General features: G+C 39.3%; 1 protein-coding gene across 1 annotated transcript in view; it reads left to right on the forward strand.

Annotated features, from left to right (window-relative positions):
* The window catches only part of LOC128640465 (cilia- and flagella-associated protein 46-like), a 638,812-nt gene that overhangs the window by 485,761 nt on the left and 129,112 nt on the right, over window positions 1-23,939 (forward strand). The window contains exons 54-56 of the mRNA XM_053692944.1: window positions 2,284-2,366; window positions 7,456-7,637; window positions 10,860-10,984. Of these exons, the coding sequence (XP_053548919.1) occupies window positions 2,284-2,366; window positions 7,456-7,637; window positions 10,860-10,984 (390 nt within the window). The remainder of the gene's footprint in view (window positions 1-2,283; window positions 2,367-7,455; window positions 7,638-10,859; window positions 10,985-23,939) is intronic.

Consider the following 23,939-nt stretch of genomic DNA (forward strand, 5'->3'; position numbering starts at 1 on the left):
AAGACTGGAGGTGACGTAGAGGGGAGGAGCTATATAGCAACTCTGCTGGGTGAATCCTCTTGCACTTCCTGTAGGGGAGCAGTTAATATCCCACAAGTAATGATGACCCGTGGACTGATCACACTACAGAAGAAAGGAATTTATCAGGTAAGCATAAATTATGTTTTTTGTCAGGCTTTAGCTAGGATTAAGCCTGTGTTTAAGACTGTTGCTCCGCCGTGGAGCTTAAACTTAGTTCTTAACGTTCTTCAAGGCGTTCCATTTGAACCCCTTCATTCCATTGATATCAAGCTGTTGTCCTGGAAGGTTCTGTTTTTGATGGCTATTTCCTCGGCTCAAAGAGTCTCTGAGTTATCTGCCTTACATTGTGATTCTCCTTATCTGATTTTTCATTCAGACAAGGTAGTTCTGCGTACTAAACCTGGGTTCTTACCTAAGGTAGTTACTAACAGGAATATCAATCAAGAGATTGTTGTTCCATCACTGTGTCCTAACCCTTCTTCAAAGAAGGAACGACTTTTACATAATCTGGACGTAGTCCGTGCCCTGAAGTTCTATTTGCAGGCAACTAAAGATTTTCGTCAAACTTCTTCCCTGTTTGTCGTTTACTCTGGACAGAGAAGAGGTCAAAAGGCTTCGGCTACCTCTCTCTCTTTTTGGCTTCGTAGCATAATACGTTTAGCCTATGAGACTGCTGGACAGCAGCCTCCTGAAAGGATTACAGCTCATTCTACTAGAGCTGTGGCTTCCACCTGGGCCTTTAAAAATGAGGCCTCTGTTGAACAGGTTTGCAAGGCTGCAACTTGGTCTTCACTTCACACTTTTTCAAAATTTTACAAATTTGACACTTTTGCTTCTTCGGAGGCTATTTTTGGGAGAAAGGTACTACAGGCAGTGGTTCCTTCTGTTTAATGTTCCTGCCTTGTCCCTCCCTCCATCCGTGTACTTTAGCTTTGGTATTGGTATCCCATAAGTAATGGATGACCCGTGGACTGACTACACTTAACAAGAGAAAACATAATTTATGCTTACCTGATAAATTTATTTCTCTTGTAGTGTAGTCAGTCCACGGCCCGCCCTGTCTTTAAGGCAGATCTAAATTTTAATTAAACTCCAGTCACCACTGCACCCTATGGTTTCTCCTTTCTCGTCTGGTTTTGGTCGAATGACTGGGTATGACGTAGAGGGGAGGAGCTATATAGCAGCTCTGCTTGGGTGATCCTCTTGCAGCTTCCTGTTAGGTAGAGATATATTCCATAAGTAATGGATGACCCGTGGACTGACTACACTACAAGAGAAATAAATTTATCAGGTAAGCATAAATTATGTTTTTTTTAATTCAAGATCCAGACAGAGCATACAAGTTTAAGCAACTTTCCAAATTTGCTTCATTCTTTTGGTATCCTTTTGTTGCAAAAGCGGCAATGCACTGCTGGGAGCTAGCTAAACACATTTGGTGAGCCAATGCAAGATACTTATATATGCAGCCACAGCAGCTAGGTCCCAGTAGTTCATTGTTGATCCTGAGCCTACCTAGGTATGCTTTTCAACAAAGGATACCATGATAGAGAAGCCAATTAGATAATAGAAGTACATTGGGAAGCTCTTTGAAATTGTATGTTCTATCTGAATCTGAAAGTTCATTTTGACTTTACTGTCTCTTTAACCCCCAGTTTGTTTTTCATGCATGCAAGACAGGAGCCAAAAAAACTTAAATGGATAATCAACGCCCAAATTGTTATTGTTTTAAAGGATAGATAACGCCTTTACTACACATTTCCCAGCTTTGCACAACCAACATTATTATAATAATATACTTTATAACCTTTAAACCTCTAGATTTCTGCCTGTTTCTATGCTACTACAGACAGCCTCTTATCACATACTTTTTGTATTAGCTTTTCACAACAAGAGACTGCTAGTTCATGTGGGCCATACAGATAACATTGTGCTCACAGGACTAATTGGTTAAATGCAAGTCAATAGATAATAACTAAAAAGTCATGTGATCAGGGGGCTGTCAAAAGAGGTTATATACAAGGCAATCACAGAGGTTAAAAGTATATTAATATAACCATGTTGGTTATGTAGAACTGGGGAATGGGTAATAAAGGGATTATCTAACTTTTTAAACAATAACAATTTTGGAGTTGACTGTCCCTTTAATATGAGCTGGATGATTTAATGCTTTGTATCTCACAGTTAATATCAGCGAAATAATATTAATATTATTGAGTATACATAATATTTGTTCTTTCTCTTTTGTTTTCTACATGCAAACAGAAGTTTTCTGTATGGTGCTTTTCTTGAAAATTCAAAAGTAAACCCTGTACAGAAAGGAAAAACAAGTCAACCGCAAAAAAACTGTAAGTTGTTAAATGAAAGTTTTACATTGTAGAATTGATTTCATAAAATTGTACTATGAAAGCAATAGATTACTTATTAAAGGGACATTAAACACTAAGGGCCAGATTACGAGTGACGCGCTAACAGTTACGTGCAAGCGATATCGGGTTTACCGTGTCTGTGTACGCTTCAGAAGTTTCGCTTGTATTACAAGTTGGAAGTAAATGTGAACGCGCACAATCGCGATTTACACTACAATGAATACTGCAACCTCAGAGCTCTTGTTAACTATTTTGCAAAACAAAAAATGACACGAAACACATCAACAATACATTACAAAGTACACTTACACTCATAATAACACTATCTGACAAAACATAATTTCCAAAAATATTGCACAAAAAATATATAAGGGCTCAAAAAGATGAGGTCTCAGGTGTTAGAAAAAAAAGCCAAGGAAAAGGCTTTAAAATAGAGATACATACATATACAAGTTTAAATATGTATATGCATGTATGTGTGTGTATATATATATATATATATATATATATATATATATATATATATATATATATATATACACTGCTCCAAAAAATAAAGGGAACACTAAAATAACACATCCTAGATCTGAATGAATTAAATATTCTAATGAAGTACTTTGTTCTTTACATAGGTGAATGTGCTGACAACAAAATCACACAAAAATTAAAAAATGGAAATCAAATGTTTCAACCCATGGAGTTCTGGATTTGGAGTCGCACTCAAAATTAAAGTGGAAAAACACACTACAGGCTGATCCAACTTTGATGTAATGTCCTTAAAACAAGTCAAAATGAGGCTAAGTAGTGTGTGTGGCCTCCACGTGCCTGTATGACCTCCCTACAATGCCTGTGCATGCTCCTGATGAGGTGGCAGATGATCTCCTGAGGGATCTCCTCCCAGACCTGGACTAAAGCATCTGCCAACTCCTGGACAGTCTGTGGTGCAACGTGACGTTGGTGGATGGAGCGAGACATGATGTCCCAGAGGTGCTCAATTGGATTCAGGTCTGGGGAACGGGCGGGCCAGTCCATAGCATCAATGCCTTCATCTTGCAGGAACTTCTGACACACTCCAGCCACATGAGGTCTATCATTGTCTTGCATTAGGAGGAACCCAGGGCCAACCGCACCAGCATTTGGTCTCACAAGTGGTCTGAGGATCTCATCTTGGTACCTAATGGCAGTCAGGCTACCTCTGGCGAGCACATGGAGGGCTGTGCGGCCCCCCCAAAGAAATGCCACCCCACACCATTACTGACCCACTGCCAAACCGGTCATGCTGGAGGATGTTGCAGGCAGCAGAACGTTCTCCACGGCGTCTCCAGACTCAGTCACGTCTGTCACATGTGCTCAGTGTGAACCTGCTTTCATCTGTGAAGAGCACAGGGCGCCAGTGGTGAATTTGCCAATCTTGGTGTTCTCTGGCAAATGCCAAACGTCCTGCACGGTGTTGGACTGTAAGCACAACCCCCACCTGTGGACGTCGGGCCCTAATACCACCCTCATGGAGTCTGTTTCTGACCATTTGAGCAGACACATGCACATTTGTGGTCTGCTGGAGGTCATTTTGCAGTGCTCTGGCAGTGCTCCTCCTGTTCCTCCTTGCACAAAGGCGGAGGTTGCGGTCCTGCTGCTGGGTTGTTGACCTCCTATGGCCTCCTCCACGTCTCCTGATGTACTGGCCTTTCTCCTGGTAGTGCCTCCATGCTCTGGACACTACGCTGACAGACACAGCAATCCTTCTTGCCACAGCTCGCATTGATGTGCCATCCTGGATGAGCTGCACTACCTGAGCCACTTGTGTGGGTTGTAGACTCCGTCTCATGCTACCACTAGAGTGAAAGCACCGCCAGCATTCAAAAGTGACCAAAACATCAGCCAGAAAGCATAGGAACTGAGAAGTGGTCTGTGGTCACCACCTGCAGAACCACTCATTTATTGGGGGTGTCTTGCTAATTGCCTATAATTTCCACCTGTTGTCTATCCCATTTGCACAACAACATGTGAAATGTATCGTCACTCAGTGTTGCTTCCTAAGTGGACAGTTTGATTTCACAGAAGTGTGATTGACTTGGAGTTACATTGTGTTTTTTAAGTGTTCCCTTTATTTTTTTGAGCAGTGTATATATATATATATATATACAGTATATATATATATATATATATATATATATATATATATATATATATATATATATATGTGTGTACATATGTATTTATATGTGTATATATATGTATTTCCAGATGTAAATACATATGTACACACATAAAGACAAATATATAAGTGCATTGGAGCTCTTTGCAGTTAGGTAGCTAAAAACATGTAAAAACATATTTATGCAATATTCTTATTTAATAAAGTGTTTACCTGTGTATTTACTGTAAATATTTCACATTCCAATGTTTTTCACATAGGGAAATATTTTCTATGTATTTTTAAATAGATATTCCTATATATATATCTGTACCTATATTTATACTGTATATATATATATATATATATATATATATATATATATATATATATATATATATACACGGTATATATATATATATATATATATATACAGGTAGCCCTCAGTTTACGCCGGGGCTAGGTTCCAGAAGGAATGGTTGTAAATCGAAACCGTTGTAAATTGAAACCCAGTTTATAATGTAAGTCAATGGGAAGTGAGGGAGATATGTTCCAGGCCCCTCTCAAAATTGTCATAAGTAACACATAATACATTATTTTTAAAGCTTTGAAATGAAGATTTTAAATGCTAAACAGCATTATAAACCTAATAAAATAATCACACAACACAGAATATATAATTTAACTAAGTTAAATGAACAAAAACATTTGATAAACAGCATTATAAACCTAATAAAATAATCACACAACACAGACTTCACTTGCATTTTTCTGCAAACAGTTCTTTCTATGCATTCCAATCTGGACTGATTTATAGACAGGAAGATCTTGTTCCTTTGAAATCTGCTCAATAGCTCAGGTCTGGTTAAACTGATTAATTTCAGCTTGATTGACTTTGCTGCAACACAAGCGGACAGCTCCACCTACCGGCTATTTTAATTAATGCACTGCTTCTCAATGCTTTTCATTAGCAGTCACATGACTGGAAAAAAAGGTTGTTATTCTGAAACGGTGTAAATTGAACCGTTGTAAAACGAGGGCCACCTGTGTATATATATATATACATACATACATATATATATATATATATATATATATATATATATATATATATTGCACCAAAAAAACATCAGATACATATATAAACATCAGATACATATATAGAAATATCTATTTAGGAATCAATAGAACATTTTCTATGTAAAGAACATTGGAATGTGAAATGTTAATATTTTCATGTTGGGTTAGCGCCCTTGAGAAAATGCGGGTTTGCGTGCGAGTAGGATGTTAGTTTTTTTCCACTTTTCTTGCTCCATTGAAGTCTATGGGGGAATACGTTATTGTAGTTGCAAAATTCAAAGTTTGGCTTTTTGGTGCGTTGGGTTAGCGCTTGAGCAAAATTTTTTACTTTGAACTTTATAATACGAGCGCTTCCTGATGCACGCAAAAAAACTTACTTCTAGCGGAGTTAGCGCTGGAGTGATAAATAGAGCTCCACTCGTCAGCTGGCCCTAAGTAAATGTAGATAGAATGATGCAGTAAAAGAAAAGATTAGTCTGAGAATAACATATAAATGTATTTTCTTAAGTTTAATTAGTTGTTTAAATAGTGACAAAATAGTGTCTATAAAACAATGGGAGCTGCCATGTTGTAACTTAGGTTACCTTGTCTGCTGTGGCCAGATATATATAGGTTACTATAGTGTGGAATACAAGAGTGTTCTGCACATGCATTTCTAACAGGAACTGAAATGCTCACAATTTTAGAATGGAATTAAAAGATAAGGAGACAAAATAAATCATGACAGTATATTGTAGAGTTTTTTAAATGTACAATTTATCATTTTACATTACCATCTCAAAGTGTTTAATGTCCCTTTAAAGTGATAGAAATTCAAAATTAAACTTTTATAATTCAGATATAAAATATGTATTTTTAAGACGTTTACATTTACTTCTGTTATTAAATTAAAAAAAAAACAATATGTACACATCTTAAACTACTAGGAGCTAGCTAGTGATTGGTAGCTACACACATTTTTCTCATTATTGGCTCACCAGATATTTTCAGCTAGGTCCCAGTACTACTTTGCTGCTATGGAGCTGACTAATCCCTTTGCAGGAGTTAAAGGACCACTAAATACAGTATAATTGCATAATTAACAAGTGCACAATAAAAAGACAATGCAATAACACTTAGGGGTAGATTTATCAAATGTCGGACGGACTTCGCTAAATGCCGACAGCATACGCTGTCTGTATTTAACATTGCATAAGCATTTCTGGTGAAATGCTTGTGCAATGCCGACCCCTGCACATTCGTGGCCAATCGGCCGCTAGCAGGGGGTGTCAATCATCCTGATCGTATCTGATTGTGATGATTGCTGCCCGTCACCTCAGTGGTGGCGGATGAGTTAAGGAGCAACGGTCTTAAGCCCGCTCGTTTCAAGAGGACTTCAGGGGTAGATTGCAGCATTCACTGCTTGATAAATCTAGCCCTTACTCTGAATTTCACAAAAGCAGTAGATTGTTTTCTAACAAATTTATTTTTTTACTTCTATTTGCCAGCCCCCTGTATCATGTGACAGACAACAGACAATCACAGACTAGTATATGTGTACTCTGTGAGCTTGTGCATATACTCAGTAGGAACTGGTGCCTGAAAAACTGTGCATATAAAAAGATTATGCACAGTTTGATAATGGAAGTAAATGTGAAAAATTCTTAAAATTGTGTGCTTTTTCTGAATCCTGAAAGTTTAATTGCAAGCAAAAAGTTATAAAGTTATCCTGAATCCTGAAAGTTATATGCAAGCAATTATAAAATGTTCTAACACTTTTGTATATATATATAAAATATTGTAAATTGAATCACAATAATCAAATAACATTTTAAATTTGCCTTATGGAACAAATAATTTTCTCCATTCAATCAGTGCGAGCAAAAGTCGTCAGATGCGCGGTCAGTCCTCAAATGTTTATGAACTTGCTGGAGAGAATGGAACTGTTCAAACATGATATAATGCACCTGCTCCTTAAAAAAGACAATCAACTAAGTTTTAACAAACAGAATCACTCACATGAAAAAACGCAAGACGTCAACATAAATGCTGGAATGGTAATATTTAATTTTCACTTTATTAATTATACTGTACATAATTATTTTGTGAAAAGATATTGTTAAATATGTGTGCATATAAAATGCATAAAATGTCTTCAATGTGTGACAGAGCTTATGAGATTGTGTACAAAGAGTATACAGGTATACCCCACTTTACGGCGATTCGCTAATACGGCGCCGCAAACCCGGAAGTAGTTTCACAGCGCGGCACTTTAACATTGATGGCGAGTTAGGATATAAATTGCATGCGGTTTCAAAGTTATTACAGTGTACGCTGGTAAGACTCTGTTGGGGTTGCTAAAACTGTGCAGTACAGTATTGTACTGTACAGGATAATTTGGTAAGTGCATTAGTACTGTACACACAAGTTCTTCACAAGCACTACAGTATTTGTTGGCCATTAAAGGTACAGGTACCAGTATATGCAGTGTTACTGTATATGTACTGTACTGTATATTATTGTTATAATACCTTTGTGCTTACATTGAATAGTACAGGTAAGCATTTAATATGCCTACTTCATCTCATATGCCTATACCATACCATAAAACATAACCTACTTTAGTACTGTATGGCATGGTGTCAGATCTCTACATAAAATAAGGATCTGGCATATACAGTACAGGTACAGTAGAGTACATTAGGTTATGGTATGGTATGGTATAGACATATGAGATGAAGGAGGCATATGAGATTCGTATCTGTACTATTCAAGGTAAGCACAAATGTACAGCCAATCATTTCAATAGGAGCAGACAACCTTTGTTTTTTTCATATGGTTTTTAAGCTTTTATACACACTGGCAAGTGAAAAATGCCTCGACTCACTTTAAGGCGGTTTTCACTTTACAGCGGGGGCACTGGTCCCTAACCCGCTGTATGAGCGGGGTATACCAGTATGTTTCCCCAAAATTATGGAATGTTGGTGGTATTTATCCCTTCTTGTCTGGGGCAAGTGTTTAAAGGGACACTGAACCCAAAAATTTTTTTTTCGTGATTCAGATAGAGCATTTAATTTTAAGCAACTTTCTAATTTACTCCTATTATCACATTTTCTTCATTCTCTTGGTATCTTTATTTGAAATGTAAGAATGTAAGTTTAGATTACGGCCCATTTTTGGTGAATAACTTGGGTTATATTCTTGCTAATTGGTGGATAAATTCATCCACCAATAAAAAAGTGCTGTCCAGAGTACTGAACCAAAAAAGAAGCTTAGATGCCTTCTTTTTCAAATAACGATAGCAAGTGAACGAAGAAAAATTGATAATATAGGAGTAAATTAGAAAGTTGCTTAAAATTGCATGCTCTATCTGAATCCCGAAAGAAAATTTTTGGGTTCAGTGTCCCTTTAACATTGGAACGGAAACTAAATCATATGACCATTGATGCAATCACGTGATTTCAAGGTCAGGATCAGATCATGGGAAGCAGCCTACGATGCTATGCATGCACCCAGTCTGATTTTCCATTTACTAAAAGGAGGAGGGTGTAGAATGCCATATAAGGTAGGATGTTACATGCCGGCCTAACAGAGTTAAAGCTCAGCGCTATTAGGACAGCATGACGTGGTTAAAAAATGTAGTATACAATTGTGTATTGGCCAGTATTCCACTCCACAGTTTGTATGTGGCAAATAATTGCAGTTGAGAAATCCTTTTCAGGTTTTCCCTACAAGCTAAGGTTTTCTCACCCAGGACTAATTAAATGTCAATTAGCTCTTGTTAAATAGTGTGCGTTGGGGCTGCTAGTTAGAATCTGTGTGCGAAAGACAAAATATATGCTGAAGCTGTGCTGCTGTCTATAAGTTCTAGGCCTGTAAGTTTTGAAATCTGTTTGTAATTTTGCCGTTGTATGGAAAAGCCACACAACTTTAGTGAGGAATGCTTTATTCTGTTTAGTAAGCGCCATTGTGCAAGGATTTATTTTTGTTTTTGTTCATGTTAACACTGTATACCTGCAAATTGTCTGTAAGTAAACAGGCCACGGCTTTTACATTTAAAGGGACAGTCTACCATAGAATTTGTATTGTTTTAAAAGATAGATAATCCCTTTATTACCCATTCCCCAGTTTTGCATAACCAACACGTTTATATTAATATACTTTTTACCTCTGTGATTACCGTGTATCTAGGAACCTTCTTCCAGCCCCCTGATCACATGACTGTGACTGTTTATTATCTATTGTCTTAAATTTAGCATTGTTTTGTGCTAGATCTTAAATAACCCCCTGTGCCTGAACACAGTGTTATCTATATGGCCCACATGTACTTTCTGTCTCTTTGTGTTGAAAAGAGATTTAAAAAGCCTGTGATAAGAGGCAGCCCTCAAAGGCTTAGAAATTAGCATATGAGCCTACCTATGTTTAGTTTAAACTAAGAATACCAAGAGAAAAAAGCAAATTTGATGATAAAAGTAAATTGGAAAGATGATTAAAATTAAAAGTCCTTTCTGAATAATGAAAGTTTAATTTATACTAGACTGTCCCTTTAAATCCAGTGTCTGTTGAGTACTTTTCTGCTGTGAAGACTGTTTGCTTAAGCTGTTCCTGGGGCAAAATCACAAGTAGAGGGGTGTTTTTGTCACAAAATGCTGTACTAATATAAGTAATTAATGCATAATTGCTAAATTATTATGATGTACAATGAAGCAAAAGCTTTCTACAAACTAATGGAATTTAGTGCTGATATATTTTTTTTTTAATTTCCCACTGTGACAAAATGGTATCATATCAGCAAAATATACCACACTTTAAAAGCAAATCAGGAATAGAAAAATTTATAAACCATAATCAAAAATATAAACAAGATCTAGCCACTAAAAAATAAAAAGAAAGAAATCTTACCACCAAAATATATACTATTGTCAACAAGAATCTCACTGAACCCACATCCAACCACATTCATCTTAACATGTAAATCTCTTAATATGTTTCAAAGACATTCAACTAAATCATAAAGATAATATTAAAAGTAAATCAGCAGATTTGTTTGTTCAGTATTATTTTAACCTCTGATATTTTTAAGTAAACTTGATAACTTAAAACTAAAATTATAAATGGTATAAACGTCACATACTTTTTCTATTTTTTCTTGATTATGGTTGAATCAATATGACCATGAACACTGAGATTATATAGGTTGAGTATCTAATTGTATGATATGTTCTCATATTTATCCCTAGTGTTCCGTAACTATTATAATTATTTATTTTTTTGTTCAGAATTTTTTAACAAATACAGAAGATGAAGATGAGAAGAAGATGTCAACAGCTTTCCATGAAATTGTTGATGCAATGGAGGAGTATCTAAATCCGGTTCTGCATCAGTTGGATATTTCTTCTTTTCGGTATTTTTTTCTACTGTTTAATTCCACCTGATTAATAATCTTACATTTGTATGTTTGTCAAAGTGCAAAGTGTTATTGTGAATGTATTAAGGGTAGTTAAAGTGGATTAGTTAGTATCTAAGTGAGTAAAGTCAAGAAACTGTGAGATACATATCTATGTTTTATGTTTATTTCCTAATGTCTTCAGTGCTAAAGTACATTTTACCTTTCTCATCATCTACCACATCCCTACCACTTTATACGTAACCATAGGTGAAGCAGCAGAAGTTCCCTACAGTCTGTGCAGAGCAGCTAAACTTGATTATTGTTTTCTACTCATCTTTTCTACAGTCTGAGATCCCACAGTTAACCCATAGTTCAGTCCATGTTATCAAAGAGATACTATAGTGGATGGAGGTGATGACAGAGTATTAAAAAAATAGTATTAAAATGTCTAATTAGTGGTATTTAAATTTTAGGTATGATGTTATCTGTTACTAGTAAGGCAGGATTATGTGCAGCATTGTGATAGGTCATTACACTTAACTTTGTGTAATATTAAAGTATAATTTATTTGTTTTAATTTTAAATATATAATACTAACTTATACCTATTTGCTTCAAATGCCACAATATCTGTTCCAGAAATAAAAAAAATAATAAGTTAATTAAGATAGCACAAGGCTAGGTCTGGGTTTTGTCACTGAAATAAAGCCCCTACACAAACAAGTAGCAAAAGCTATTTTGTGTAGTGGCTGCATTTTAGCATCCATATAAGGACAGATCTCAGCATTTCTTTCATGTAATTAACAAGAGTCCATGAGCTAGTGACGTATGGGATATACATTCCTACCAGGAGGGGCAAAGTTTCCCAAACCTTAAAATGCCTATAAATACACCCCTCACCACACCCACAAATCAGTTTTACAAACTTTGCCTCCAAGGGAGGTGGTGAAGTAAGTTTGTGCTAGATTCTACGTTGATATGCGCTCCGCAGCAAGTTGGAGCCCGGTTTTCCTCTCAGCGTGCAGTGAATGTCAGAGGGATGTGAAGAGAGTATTGCCTATTGAATGCAGTGATCTCCTTCTACGGGGTCTATTTCATAAGGTTCTCTGTTATCGGTCGTAGAGATTCATCTCTTACCTCCCTTTTCAGATCGACGATATACTCTTATATTTACCATTACCTCTACTGATTCTCGTTTCAGTACTGGTTTGGCTTTCTACAAACATGTAGATGAGTGTCCTGGGGTAAGTAAGTCTTATTTTCTGTGACACTCTAAGCTATGGTTGGGCACTTTATTTATAAAGTTCTAAATATATGTATTCAAACATTTATTTGCCTTGACTCAGAATGTTCAACTTTCCTTATTTTCAGACAGTCAGTTTCATATTTGGGATTATGCATTGAATTATCATATTTTTCTTACCTCAAAAATTTGACTTTTTTCCCTGTGGGCTGTTAGGCTCGCGGGGGCTGAAAATGCTTCATTTTATTGCGTCATTCTTGGCGCGGACTTTTTTGGCGCAAAAATTATTTTCCGTTTCCGGCGTCATACGTGTCGCCGGAAGTTACGTCATTTTTTGACGTTATTTTGCGCCAAAAATGTCGGCGTTCCGGATGTGGCGTCATTTTTGGCGCCAAAAGCATTTAGGCGCCAAATAATGTGGGCGTCTTATTTGGGGCGTCGCTTTTGTCTCCACATTATTTCAGTCTCATTTTTCATTTGCTTCTGGTTGCTAGAAGCTTGATATTTGGCATTCTTTCCCATTCCTGAAACTGTCTTATAAGGAATTTGATCTATTTTGCTTTATATGTTGTTTTTTCTCTTACATATTGCAAGATGTCTCACGTTGCATCTGAGCCAGAAGATACTACAGGAAAATCACTGCCTGCTGGATCTACCAAAGCTAAGTGTATCTGCTGTAAATTTTTGGTAGCTATTCCTCCAGCTGTTGTTTGTAATAATTGTCATGACAAACTTGTTAAAGCAGATAATATTTCCTTTAGTAATGTACCATTGCCTGTTGCAGTTCCCTCAACATCTAAGGTGCAGAATGTTCCTGATAACATAAGAGATTTTGTTTCTGAATCCATAAAGAAGGCTTTGTCTGTTATTTCTCCTTCTAGTAAACGTAAAAAGTCTTTTAAATCTTCTCTCTCTACAGATGAATTTTTAAATGAACACCATCATTCTGATTCTTTGGACTCTTCTGGTTCAGAGGATTCTATCTCAGAGATTGATGCTGATAAATCTTCATATTTATTTAAGATGGAATTTATTCGCTCTTTACTTAAAGAAGTACTAATTGCTTTAGAAATAGAGGATTCTAGTCCTCTTGATACTAATTCTATACGTTTGGATAAGGTTTTTAAAGCTCCTGCGGTTATTCCAGAAGTTTTTCCTGTTCCTAATGCTATTTCTGCAGTGATTTCCAAAGAATGGGATAAATTGGGTAATTCATTTACTCCTTCTAAACGTTTTAAGCAATTATATCCTGTTCCGCCTGACAGGTTAGAATTTTGGGACAAAATCCCTAAAGTTGATGGGGCTATTTCTACCCTTGCTAAACGTACTACCATTCCTACGTCAGATGGTACCTCGTTTAAGGATCCTTTAGATAGAAAAATTGAATCCTTTCTAAGAAAAGCTTATCTGTGTTCAGGTAATCTTCTTAGACCTGCTATATCATTGGCTGATGTTGCTGCAGCTTCAACTTTTTGGTTGGAAACCCTAGCGCAACAAGTAGCAAATCGTGATTCTCATGATATTATTATTCTTCTCCAGCATTCTAATAATTTTATCTGTGATGCCATTTTTGATATTATTAGAGTTGATGTTAGGTTTATGTCTCTAGCTATCTTAGCCAGAAGAGCTTTATGGCTTAAGACTTGGAATGCTGATATGGCTTCTAAATCAACTCTACTTTCCATTTCTTTCCAGGGAAACAAATTATTTGGTTCTCAGTTGGATTCTATTATTTCAACTGTTACTGGTGGGAAAGGAACTTTTTTACCACAGGATAAAAAATCTAAAGGTAAAAACAGGGCTAACAATTGTTTTCGTTCCTTTCGTTTCAACAAAGAACAAAAGCCTGATCCTTCGTCCTCAGGAGCAGTTTCAGTTTGGAAACCATCTCCAGTCTGGAATAAATCCAAGCCTGCTAGAAAGGCAAAGCCTGCTTCTAAGTTCACATGAAGGTACGGCCCTCATTCCAGTTCAGCTGGTAGGGGGCAGGTTACGTTTTTTCAAAGAAATTTGGATCAATTCTGTTCACAATCTTTGGATTCAGAACATTGTTTCAGAAGGGTACAGAATTGGTTTCAAGATGAGACCTCCTGCAAAGAGATTTTTTCTTTCCCGTGTCCCAGTAAATCCAGTGAAAGCTCAAGCATTTCTGAATTGTGTTTCAGATCTAGAGTTGGCTGGAGTAATTATGCCAGTTCCAGTTCCAGAACAGGGGATGGGGTTTTATTCAAATCTCTTCATTGTACCAAAGAAGGAGAATTCCTTCAGACCAGTTCTGGATCTAAAATTATTGAATCGTTATGTAAGGATACCAACGTTCAAGATGGTAACTGTAAGGACTATATTGCCTTTTGTTCAGCAAGGGAATTATATGTCCACAATAGATTTACAGGATGCATATCTGCATATTCCGATTCATCCAGATCATTTTCAGTTCCTGAGATTCTCTTTTCTAGACAAGCATTACCAATTTGTGGCTCTACCGTTTGGCCTTGCTACAGCTCCAAGAATTTTCACAAAGATTCTCGGTGCCCTTCTGTCTGTAATCAGAGAACAGGGTATTGTGGTATTTCCTTATTTGGACGATATCTTGGTACTTGCTCAGTCTTTACATTTAGCAGAGTCTCATACGAATCGACTTGTGTTGTTTCTTCAAGATCATGGTTGGAGGATCAATTTACCAAAAAGTTCTTTGATTCCTCAAACAAGGGTAACCTTTCTGGGTTTCCAGATAGATTCAGTGTCCATGACTCTGTCTTTAACAGACAAGAGACGTCTAAAATTAATTACAGCTTGTCGAAACCTTCAGTCTCAATCATTCCCTTCGGTAGCCTTATGCATGGAAATTCTAGGTCTTATGACTGCTGCATCGGACGCGATCCCCTTTGCTCGTTTTCACATGCGACCTCTTCAGCTCTGTATGCTGAACCAATGGTGCAGGGATTACACGAAGATATATCAATTAATATCTTTAAAACCGATTGTTCGACACTCTCTAACGTGGTGGACAGATCACCATCGTTTAATTCAGGGGGCTTCTTTTGTTCTTCCGACCTGGACTGTAATTTCAACAGATGCAAGTCTCACAGGTTGGGGAGCTGTGTGGGGATCTCTGACGGCACAGGGAGTTTGGGAATCTCAGGAGGTGAGATTACCGATCAATATTTTGGAACTCCGTGCAATTTCAGAGCTCTTCAGTTTTGGCCTCTTCTGAAGAGAGAATCGTTCATTTGTTTTCAGACAGACAATGTCACAACTGTGGCATACATCAATCATCAAGGAGGGACTCACAGTCCTCTGGCTATGAAAGAAGTATCTCAAATTTTGGTTTGGGCGGAATCCAGCTCCTGTCTAATCTCTGCGGTTCATATCCCAGGTGTAGACAATTGGGAAGCGGATTATCTCAGTCGCCAAACGTTGCATCCGGGCGAATGGTCTCTTCACCCAGAGGTATTTCTTCAGATTGTTCAAATGTGGGGGCTTCCAGAGATAGATCTGATGGCCTCTCATCTAAACAAGAAACTTCCCAGGTATCTGTCCAGATCCCGGGATCCTCAGGCGGAGGCAGTGGATGCATTATCACTTCCTTGGAAGTATCATCCTGCCTATATCTTTCCGCCTCTAGTTCTTCTTCCAAGAGTAATCTCCAAGATTCTGAGGGAATGCTCGTTTGTTCTGCTAATAGCTCCGGCATGGCCTCACAGGTTTTGGTATGCGGATCTTGTCCGGATGGCATCTTGCCAACCATGGACTCTTCCGTTAAGACCAGACCTTCTGTCGCAAGGTCCTTTTTTCCATCCGGATCTGAAATCCTTAAATTTAAAGGTATGGAGATTGAACGCTTGATTCTTAGTCAAAGAGGTTTCTCTGACTCTGTGATTGATACTATGTTACAGGCTCGTAAATCTGTATCTAGAGAGATATATTATAGAGTCTGGAAGACTTATATTTCTTGGTGTCTTACTCATCATTTTTCTTGGTATTCTTTTAGAATTCCGAGAATATTACAATTTCTTCAGGATGGTTTAGATAAGGGTTTGTCCGCAAGTTCCTTGAAAGGACAAATCTCTGCTCTTTCTGTTCTTTTTCACAGAAAGATTGCTATTCTTCCTGATATTCATTGTTTTGTACAAGCTTTGGTTCGTATAAAACCTGTCATTAAGTCAATTTCTCCTCCATGGAGTTTGAATTTGGTTCTGGGAGCTCTTCAAGCTCCTCCGTTTGAACCTATGCATTCATTGGACATTAAATTGCTTTCTTGGAAAGTTTTGTTCCTTTTGGCCATCTCTTCTGCCAGAAGAGTTTCTGAATTATCTGCTCTTTCTTGTGAGTCTCCTTTTCTGATTTTTCATCAGGATAAGGCGGTGTTGCGAACTTCTTTTGAATTTTTACCTAAGGTTGTGAATTCCAACAACATTAGTAGAGAAATCGTGGTTCCTTCATTATGTCCTAATCCTAAGAATTCTAAGGAGAAATCGTTACATTCTTTGGATGTTGTTAGAGCTTTGAAATATTATGTTGAAGCTACTAAATCTTTCCGAAAGACTTCTAGTCTATTTGTCATCTTTTCTGGTTCTAGAAAAGGCCAGAAAGCTTCTGCCATTTCTTTGGCATCCTGGTTGAAATCTTTAATTCATCTTGCCTATGTTAAATCGGGTAAGACTCCGCCTCAGAGGATTACAGCTCATTCTACTAGGTCAGTTTCTACTTCCTGGGCGTTTAGGAATGAAGCTTCAGTTGATCAGATTTGCAAAGCAGCGACTTGGTCCTCTTTGCATACTTTTACTAAATTCTACCATTTTGATGTATTCTCTTCTTCTGAAGCAGTTTTTGGTAGAAAGGTACTTCAGGCAGTGGTTTCGGTTTGAATCTTCTGCTTATGTTTTTCATTAAACTTTATTTTGGGTGTGGATTATTTTCAGCAGGAATTGGCTGTCTTTATTTTATCCCTCCCTCTCTAGTGACTCTTGTGTGGAAAGATCCACATCTTGGGTATTCATTATCCCATACGTCACTAGCTCATGGACTCTTGTTAATTACATGAAAGAAAACATAATTTATGTAAGAACTTACCTGATAAATTCATTTCTTTCATATTAACAAGAGTCCATGAGGCCCACCCTTTTTTGTGGTGGTTATGATTTTTTTGTATAAAGCACAATTATTCCAATTCCTTATTTTATATGCTTCGCACTTTTTTTCTTATCACCCCACTTCTTGGCTATTCGTTAAACTGATTTGTGGGTGTGGTGAGGGGTGTATTTATAGGCATTTTAAGGTTTGGGAAACTTTGCCCCTCCTGGTAGGAATGTATATCCCATACGTCACTAGCTCATGGACTCTTGTTAATATGAAAGAAATGAATTTATCAGGTAAGTTCTTACATAAATTATGTTTTTCAGGGATAACTTGCTTTGTGCAAGTCTGCCAAATGTAGCAGGTATTTATGGCTGTTGGTTATGACCAGCCAGATATGGAACTGTTACCTGTGGCCCCTATAGCACTGACATCTAATTGGGTATATATGTTACAATACTATATCTCTAACCATGATCTCTCCCAAAGCAATAAAACCTTACTAGGTCCCATAAGGCTGTGTTAACCATATGTGAGACTGGGTCCACACTGCCATTGATCATTTATGTGATCGAGCCCCCCCCCCCCGTTATTAGCCCTATGAACTACCAGTTCCCACTACAATACCAACCTAACATCCACTGTAATGTACAATCCTACCAATGGCAAAATCCATTCAGCTTTAAACTGCCCTACATGAATCCATACCTTTAAGCCCCCCATGTGATTCAATTCTTAATTAACTCCCCTTGTAAAATCCAGCCCTACCCTTTGTGATCTCCTATTGTAAATAACCCCAACACCTGATTATGTTACATGACCTACCGACTGTCCATATTACACAATATTAAAATATTACATATTATTGTGAAAAAGTATGTTATATAATGTAGTGTGCCTGCCATTTTAGTAGACCTAAAATATGCCACGTCTCTGCTGGGTTTGAGGACCAAATCTGGGATGTTATTGCCATAGCCCTACCTATCTATTAGACAATAGTTATAGACAAAACTTTTTCATGTACGTTAACTGACTGTTTTATTCCTTTAAAGAGACACTAAAGTCAAAATTAAACTTTCATGATTCAGAGTATATGATTTTGAATAACTTTCCAGTTTACTTCCAGTATCAACATGTGCAAGAGTGCAACGTATATACTGTAAATATATACATTTTGTGATTGGCGGCTGGCTGTCACATGATACAGGGGGGATGGGGGTTTGGGGTGATGTATATACATATAAACACATAAATACACATGTATATACATACACACACACACATATATATATATATATATATATATATATATATATATATATATATATATATATATACCATATCCCTTTTAACCCTTAAAAACATTTCTCTTGCAAGGTGTATCCAGTCCACGGATTCATCCTTGACTTGTGGGATATTCTCATTCCCTACAGGAAGTGGCAAAGAGAGCACACAGCAGAGCTGTCCATATAGCTCCTCCTCTAGCCCCACCCCCCCAGTCATTCTCTTTGCCGGCGCTAAGCACTAGGGTCTCTCTACGGGAGGGTAAAGTGAATGTGGTGTTTCACGCAAATAAGGTAGTTTTGCGTACCAAGCCTGGTTTTCTTCCTAAAGTTGTGTCTAACACGAATATTAACCAGGAAATTGTTGTTCCTTCTCTGTGTCCTAATCCTTCTTCGAAGAAGGAACGTCTGTTACACAATCTTGATGTAGTTTGTGCTTTAAAGTTCTATTTACAAGCAACTAAGGATTTCAGACAAACATCCTCCTTGTTTGTTATCTATTCTGGTAAGAGGAGAGGTCAGAAAGCGACTGCTACCTCTCTTTCCTTTTGGCTGAAAAGCATCATCCGTTTGGCCTATGAGACTGCTGGCCAGTAGCCTCCTGAAACAATTACTGCTCATTCTACGAGAGCAGTGGCTTCCACATGGGCTTTCAAAAATGAGGCTTCTGTCGAACAGATTTGTAAGGCAGCGACTTGGTCTTCGCTGCATACTTTTTCCAAATTTTCCAAATTCGATACTTTTGCTTCTTCGGAGGCTATTTTTGGGAGAAAGGTTTTGCAAGCAGTGGTGCCTTCCATTTAAGGTACCTGTCTTGTTTCCTCCCTTCATCCGTGTCCTAAAGCTTTGGTATTGGTATCCCACAAGTAAAGGATGAATCCATGGACTGGATACACCTTGCAAGAGAAAACAGAATTTATGCTTACCTGATAAATTACTTTCTCTTGTGGTGTATCCAGTCCACGGCCCGCCCTGGCAATTAAGTCAGGTAAAAAAATTTTTATTTAAACTACAGTCACCACTGCACCCTATAGTTTCTCCTTTTTCTTCCTAACCTCCGGTCGAATGACTGGGGGGGTGGGGCTAGAGGGGAGCTATATGGACAGCTCTGCTGTGTGCTCTCTTTGCCACTTCCTGTAGGGAATGAGAATATCCCACAAGTAAAGGATGAATCCGTGGACTGGATACACCGCAAGAGAAAGTAATTTATCAGGTAAGCATAAATTCTGTTTTTTATTAATATTTGTATGGTGTATATATGAGTTTAATAGTTTATTTACATATATTTTTTTATTGTGTTTTGATAACTTTTTTTTTTTAACCAACCCTCTGATGATCCGATCAGGGGATCAGGTCCGACAGACATCGCTGAATGCGGAGAGCAATACGCTCTCTGCATTCAGCATTGCACCAGCAGCTCTTGTGAACTGCTGGTGCAACGCCCCCCCCCTGCAGATTTGCGGGCAATTGGCCTCTAGCAGAACGTATTCGATCGGGTTGATTTCCCGCAATGTCTGTCCGCCTCCTCAGAGCAGGTGGACAGGTTATGGAGCAGGGGCCTTTAGACCGCTGCTTCATGACTGGTGTTTCTGGAGAACCTGAAGGGTCGCCAGGAACACGGGCCCTCAAGCTCCATACGGAGCTTGATAAATAGGCCCCATTGTCTTCAGTCGTGCTAATTCCTCAAGCACAGTTTATCCTATCACTTGAGCACAACCATTTGCTTTCAACTTGTAATATGCATGTTAGTGCGGTCCTGATATTTCTTAACGCGTCCCGTGCTAACATTAGCTCGCCACTTGTAATCTAGCCCTACAAGTTTCCGCTAATGTTTTTAACAAACACTAGATGGCAGCAGCATTTTGCAACAGTGTAAAACTCTGCAAACAATGCTGGCATTATAGTGTTTCCGAAACGTGCACTCTTAAGCCTACTAGGTATGCTCTTCACCAAAGCATACCAAGGAAACAAAGTCAATTTAAAAAAAAAAAAAAAAAAAGTTTAATTTTGACCTTGATGACTTTTCAACTTGATTTCTAGGGATCACCCATGGGATACTTCTTATAGGTTAATTTGTCCTATGGATTTTCTAGGGTGCTACAACCAAATGTATAAATCCCATGCTTTCTTAACATATGCATACAGCTGTGTTTTTGCTATGAATTAATGGACAAAAGTACAGAGACAATGGACCTTCGTGTTATTTAAAGTCAGATCTACAGAGAGATCACAAAGTATTTTATTGCCCCCAGCAGAAAATTCCTCTTGGCAAAGAATAAATCACTTTAACACTATTAACACTTAAATAGTCCTTAAAAGGAACTTTGTAAAATTAGAGACTAATTATAATAAAACTATATTAAGAAGAAAACACCACAACTATTTAAAGTATTTTTCATATGTACCATGACTTAAAGGGTTAGAAATATTTACTTTTGGAAAGTAATACAGAATACATAAACACTTAGTTATGGTGTCCTAGATTAAAAACTACTGATTCTTACCTTAATCAAAGCTTTAATGTGTAAAAAAAAAATATATATTTTATTTTCCCCTGTAAACAGCCGTAACGACCGCCCATAAATGTAGGCTGGAGTTGCAGATAATCTGTGCCAGCTATTCCTCCAATAGCGCTGCAGCACTGATCATGAAATTTGAATATTTCAATGAGCTACGGTCCTCAATTTCGGCATTGTAACTTGTGTGAGTGGTCGCATGCGCAATGCACAGGGTATCTGCATACCTAAAATATCGCAAGCGCATATATTATGTAATAACTGAGCTGCCGTTTTGGGCCAATAATGTTTATTTCCAGTTGTCATTCTGCTCTGTGCACTCCTACTATGTGAACTGCTACCACAGCATCCAGGACCGGACTGGAAAATCAGACCAGCCCTGGAAAGTTTTGGAGACCGGCCCAAGCACCCCCCCCCCCCCAGTCTGGCCGGCTGCCCATCACGTATACCTGCTCCAGAGGGAGACCGGCCCCAGCACACACACACATCTGCTCCAGAGGGAGACCGGCCCCAGCACACACACTCCTGGTCGGGCCTGCCGCTCATCACATATACCTGCTCCAGAGGGAGACCGGCCCCAGCACACACACATCTGCTCCAGAGGGAGACTGGCCAAGCACACACACATCTGCTCCAGAGGGAGACCGGCCCCAGCACACACACATCTGCTCCAGAGGGAGACCGGCCCCAGCACACACACATCTGCTCCAGAGGGAGACCGGCCAAGCACACACACATCTGCTCCAGAGGGAGACCGGCCCCAGCACACACACATCTGCTCCAGAGGGAGACCGGCCCCAGCACATACACATCTACTCCAGAGGGAGACCGGCCAAGCACACACACATCTGCTCCAGAGGGAGACAAGCCCCAGCACACACACATCTGCTCCAGAGGGAGACCGGCCAAGCACACACACATCTGCTCCAGAGGGAGACCAGCCCCAGCACACACACATCTGCTCCAGAGGGAGACCGGCCAAGCACACACACATCTGCTCCAGAGGGAGACCAGCCCCAGCACACACACATCTGCTCCAGAGGGAGACCGGCCCCAGCACATACACATCTACTCCAGAGGGAGACCGGCCCCAGCACACACACATCTGCTCCAGAGGGAGACCAGCCCCAGCACACACACATCTACTCCAGAGGGAGACCGGCCCCAGCACATACACATCTGCTCCAGAGGAAGACTGGCCCCAGCACACACACATCTGCTCCAGAGGGAGACCGGCCCCAGCACACACACATCTGCTCCAGAGGGAGACCAGCCCCAGCACACACACATCTGCTCCAGAGGGAGACCGGCCCCAGCACACACACATCTGCTCCAGAGGGAGACCGGCCCCAGCACACACACATCTGCTCCAGAGGGAGACCGGCCCCAGCACACACACATCTGCTTCAGAGGGAGACCGGCCCCAGCACACACACATCTGCTTCAGAGGGAGACCGGCCCCAGCACACACGCATCTGCTCCAGAGGGAGACCGGCCCCAGCACACACACATCTGCTCCAGAGGGAGACCGGCCCCAGCACACACATCTGCTCCAGAGGGAGACCGGCCCCAGCACACACACATCTGCTCCAGAGGGAGACCGGCCCCAGCACACACACATCTGCTCCCGAGGGAGACCGGCCCCAGCACACACACATCTGCTCCAGAGGGAGACCGGCCCCAGCACACACACATCTGCTCCAGAGGGAGACTGGCCCCAGCACACACACATCTGCTCCAGAGGGAGACCGGCCCCAGCACACACACATCTACTCCAAAGGGAGACCAGCCCCAGCACACACACCCCTGGTCTGGCCTGGTGCCTATCACCCATATCTGCTCAATGCTCCACTCCACTGGTTCCACTGGGTCTGTGACGCAGAATCTGACAGAACACCAGCCCTACTAAGAACAGCTGGGCCTGCAGCTGACAATCCACCGCGCTTTAAAAACGTCCCTCTGGCTTCGTAAGCCACCGGCCCACTGGGAAATCTCCTGCCATCCCGGCTGGCCAATGCGGCACTGACAGCATCCCTTCGTCTTCATCGCTCTGATGCGCCACGCCCACTCCTACATCACACTTCTGGCGAGGTGATGTAGGAGTGCATGCATGACGCCATATTAGTTCTACCTAGGTAGAAATCGTCAATTCGGCTGCATAATGATGCAATAGAAGGGTTTGGCAGCATTTAAATTTAATTTAGCAAATTGCATGTAAATGCTAAAAAATGGCTAATAGGTATTATTTGCGGATTTTAATAACTGAATATGGAGTTTTAAAAAAAGCTAAAAAAATTTTTTGGGTTTACTATCCCTTTAAGCATTATCATATCAAAAAAATATTAACTTTTTAAGGCATGAACAGATTATGATGCACAATGGATTTTGACAATTAGTTCCTAATACAGGCAACATCTACAATAATTTACTTTGAAATTTTGTCATGAAAGCTTTTTTGGATGCTAAGTGATAAGATTCACAGTTCATTGTCTATTGTTATGTACATTGGGCAAGATTATAAATTTTGCGTTATCTTGTTCTTTGTCTCGCTCTAAGAATAATGCTCAATCTTGTAACAGATGGATGGTAACGAGTTTCAAACAGATCTTCTAAACATGGCCAAAACTCTTTTAGCCCCCCCTTATACTTGCAATTGTGCATGAAGCGCCATTAACTTGTGGATTATGCTTCTATTTGAAGTAGTGAGTTAAAGGCATAATAAACCCAATTTTTTTCTTTCATGATTCAGATAGAGCATGCAATTTTAAGCAACTTTCTCATTTAAGCCTATCATTAATTTTTCCTCGAATCTCTTGCTATCTTTATTTGAAAAAGCAGGAATCTAAGGATTGG

The sequence above is a fragment of the Bombina bombina genome, chromosome 9, assembly GCF_027579735.1.
Source record: "Bombina bombina isolate aBomBom1 chromosome 9, aBomBom1.pri, whole genome shotgun sequence".
NCBI classification, from domain to species: Eukaryota; Metazoa; Chordata; class Amphibia; order Anura; family Bombinatoridae; genus Bombina; species Bombina bombina.